We start from the raw sequence: 3,224 nt of genomic DNA, 5'->3' as shown, positions 1-3,224 counted from the left end.
ATAAATTCCCTTTCCGATACTTCCACAACCTGTACAATGTATCAGCCTGATTCTCATGATTGCTTATGTCTTCCAGACTGTGTTTGTTCTTGTCTCCTTGTATTTCCCTTCCTTTTTTGGTTGAAAGCCAGGCATTGCATATGGCAGTAACTACTAAATTATTAAGAGTATGTTTTAGGTTTAGAGGTAAGTTCATCTTTTCTTCTGCTAAGTCATTTGTTTGGAAGTTTGTGTTGACCGAGTCAGAAGGTAGGTCGTGTGAAGTTTGCTGTTGCTGCAGTTCATGTACCACAGGCTTCACGTTTCCCTAGTGATAACGTGTGTTTATGGTGAGGGAGAATTTGTTGTAGGGATGCTTGTTTCTTTCTTGGCTTCTGGTTTCTTCACTTGGCTGTTTTGTGTCTTTGTAGACAAAATTTGTTTCTTTCAGAACCCTCTTCTATCTCCACTGTTACTTCTTCTTGACACCTTTTAGCAAGGGACATGGGGTTGGCGTGAGGCAGAGAACAAGGGTGTTTTCTGATTTTCCACTGACGTTAGGCAGGTACTATGAACTGTGGTTTGGGATGTCCTCCTCACACATGTCCCCACCATTCTCCTGCAGACATAATGCAGGGCCCAGCAGGTATTCCTTCCCAGGTAGAATTCTACAGAGGTAGAATTTTTTTCCTCCTCCCCTTTCCCAACTGTAAGGGGTTTCTCCTGTGCTTTTAGGCTACAAGTCTCTTTGCCCTTTTCACTGAAGATTAAGCCTTTTTTATCATGAATGAGTTAGAAGAAGTGAGTTTAGGCAGTTTATGCAGTTTGTGGATTCAATAAAAATGATTAGTATGCATTCGTCCACCTTTCACCCTGCTGTACGTGTAGAAGAAATGCTTTTTCTAGTTTTTCATATTGGTGATCTGAAACAAAACAGCAGAGAGGACTGCTTTTTTTTTCCTTTTCTCCAGTAAATAGTTTTGGCAACACGGTGCTACAAAAATTAAAATGGTTAATGAAAAATTACTATTATAATTTAATTGCTCAAGAAATTTGAGGATGGCTGTGTACACATCTGAAAATATTAAAGCAAAGGTTCTATGCATGAAGTTCATTTTTTGTTTGTTTGCTTGTTTGTTTTATTTAAGCCCGGCTATTCCATGACAGATTCAATCTTTGCACTCTTTACTCTTACATTTGGTGAGCAATATGCTTGGATCAAAGGAGACATTTTAGTTTCTCTGGAATTTCTATATGTGAAAAGGCCTTTCAGTGTGATAAACTATAGCTCATGTAAAGATCACCAGTAAAGCACTAAGTGATGCAGTAATAACTTGATGATTTGTAAGTACCTGTTTTGGCACAGTCAAAAATTTTTTTACCACATCAAATGGAGTACAAGGCTTATGCTCTGGAGCTTTTGAATTATTTCTGCTATTTTGCATTCTGTTCTTTCCTGTGCACCCATGAGGTTAATAGGCAAATCACACTATTTATGGGAATTTCTGTAAGTTCTCAAACACTTCCTACATTTTGTACTGAATAAATGCATGATTTCCAGCGTGCCACAGTTGGTGTTACCAGAGTCTTTGAGAAGACAGCCGGGGAGGAATGCTCAAGTGTGAACTAGTGGAGCAGACTTGTCATCCAAGGAAGACGACAGATGTGTATCTTTACAATTCTCTTTCTTTCTCATTCCATGCTAACAGAGAACATTTTAAACTCCTGCATTATGTTAGCAGGCTCATTGGAAAACTTCTAAGCCTGGAATATGTTTCGAAGGGAAATTTTCTACTTTGCAATTAATTTTTATATTTAAGTCCTTGTGAGTGTTTTATGTGCATTTTTTTTGCCTATTTGCATGTCACCTTTTACTCTTAACAAATTTGATACATTTGGTAAATACCTTGTTCTTGTTGTTTCTCCAGAAACAGTTTTTTTCAAAACTATTACCCCGATATCTAGAAGTGCACATTATAGTGGAGAAAGCTTTGGTAAGTAAAACTTTCCTTCTTGCCCTCCAGCCTCCTCCCCTCCCTCTCTCCCCCCCTCCTTCTCATCCTCCTCCTCTCCCTCCTTGCTACCTCCTTCCTTCCCTTTCCTCAATTCCTTCCCTCCCTTCCCTCCTTCCCTTCTCTCCCCTCTGCTCTGCAATGTTGGCGTGGCAGAGGAGGGGCATGTGCACTAGAGGCATGTAATGCAGCTGTTCTCGTTTGTTGTGTTAGCCTGTGATTGCCTCTGTTCAAGCCTGTGCTGAATACTCTTTGTATTGGGTGTCACGTTGTTCACCAGACAGTTGTAGGATGTTCCATTTGGGAGCCAGGCAAGACCTTCTTTACTGAGGCTGCTGTTGTGGGTATTTCTCTACCCAGGGTCTCCCCACAGAGGTGAACAGTAGCAGCCGGGTGAGGCTATCTAGACAGTGGTCATGTGTTCGCAGGCTGTGGGCATTTGGTTGAATTGAACTAGGTCACGGTGTGCTGGTGGCTCGAGGTTGGGGTGTCCCTGGTGGGGCATTGGACTTTGGAGCAGTTCCTCTGGCCCTGCAGTGGTGGTGGAGGCTCCGGGGTGGAGTCTTGTGGTCCAAGTGCAGCTCTGGAGTCTTGAGAATGGTGTCCTGGGCCTGGCAGGAGCTCTGGAGGCACAGAGGCAGAGCCTCAGGCTCCAGGGTGAGAACCTCAGAGCCGGGACTCAGGATGAGCCTGAAGCAGGGCTGTGCGTGTTGGCTGATCTGACATGGAGGGTGTCTCAGGGCCGAGCAGGCAGGATGCAGTTGGGGCCTGGATAGCAGAGTCAGGGCCAAGCATGTGGCAGGCTGTTGTGCAGACTCCAGACTCGGAGACAGCGTGGATGCCCAGTCATGGGGGAGAGGTCAGTTCCAGTGGTCCAGGGACCATGGAGTTCTCCCCACCTCACCCAGGACCTGCCAAAGGAGTTGCTCAAAGCCCTCTCAGGTCAAGAGCCTGCTGTTCCCCAGTCAATTCCCTTTCTCAGATCCTGTTGCGCTGTAGGGGAGGGATGCTTGGCTTCCGGGCACAGAATGTGGCACAGGGGAGCCTCTAGTTAGTCCACTGCCTCCCCAGCATGGTGCCGACTTGGTGCCATGCCCCCGAGAGCTTCAGATGGCCGTGGCTGCTGCCCAGTCTGCATTGTGCCTGTTGTCTGGTGCGATGACGCCACACAGACTCTAGGCAGGACCACAGTCCAACCTGGTAGCAGTCTGTGGCAGTGGAGGGAGATAAAGT

General features: G+C 45.5%; 1 protein-coding gene across 1 annotated transcript in view; it reads left to right on the top strand.

The window, feature by feature from the left end:
* The window catches only part of LOC105824644 (disintegrin and metalloproteinase domain-containing protein 18-like), a gene marked incomplete at its 3' end in the record, with an annotated part of 65,683 nt that overhangs the window by 54,667 nt on the left and 7,792 nt on the right, over positions 1-3,224 (top strand). Inside the window, exon 4 of the mRNA XM_012662170.1 lies at positions 1,908-1,973. Within this exon, the coding sequence (XP_012517624.1) occupies positions 1,908-1,973 (66 nt within the window). The remainder of the gene's footprint in view (positions 1-1,907; positions 1,974-3,224) is intronic.

The sequence above is a fragment of the Propithecus coquereli genome, unplaced genomic scaffold (assembly GCF_000956105.1).
Source record: "Propithecus coquereli isolate 6110/MARCELLA unplaced genomic scaffold, Pcoq_1.0 Scaffold752, whole genome shotgun sequence".
Taxonomy (NCBI): domain Eukaryota; kingdom Metazoa; phylum Chordata; class Mammalia; order Primates; family Indriidae; genus Propithecus; species Propithecus coquereli.
Note: the sequence above shows the minus strand (reverse complement) of the source record. Positions and strands in the feature narration are given on the sequence as shown.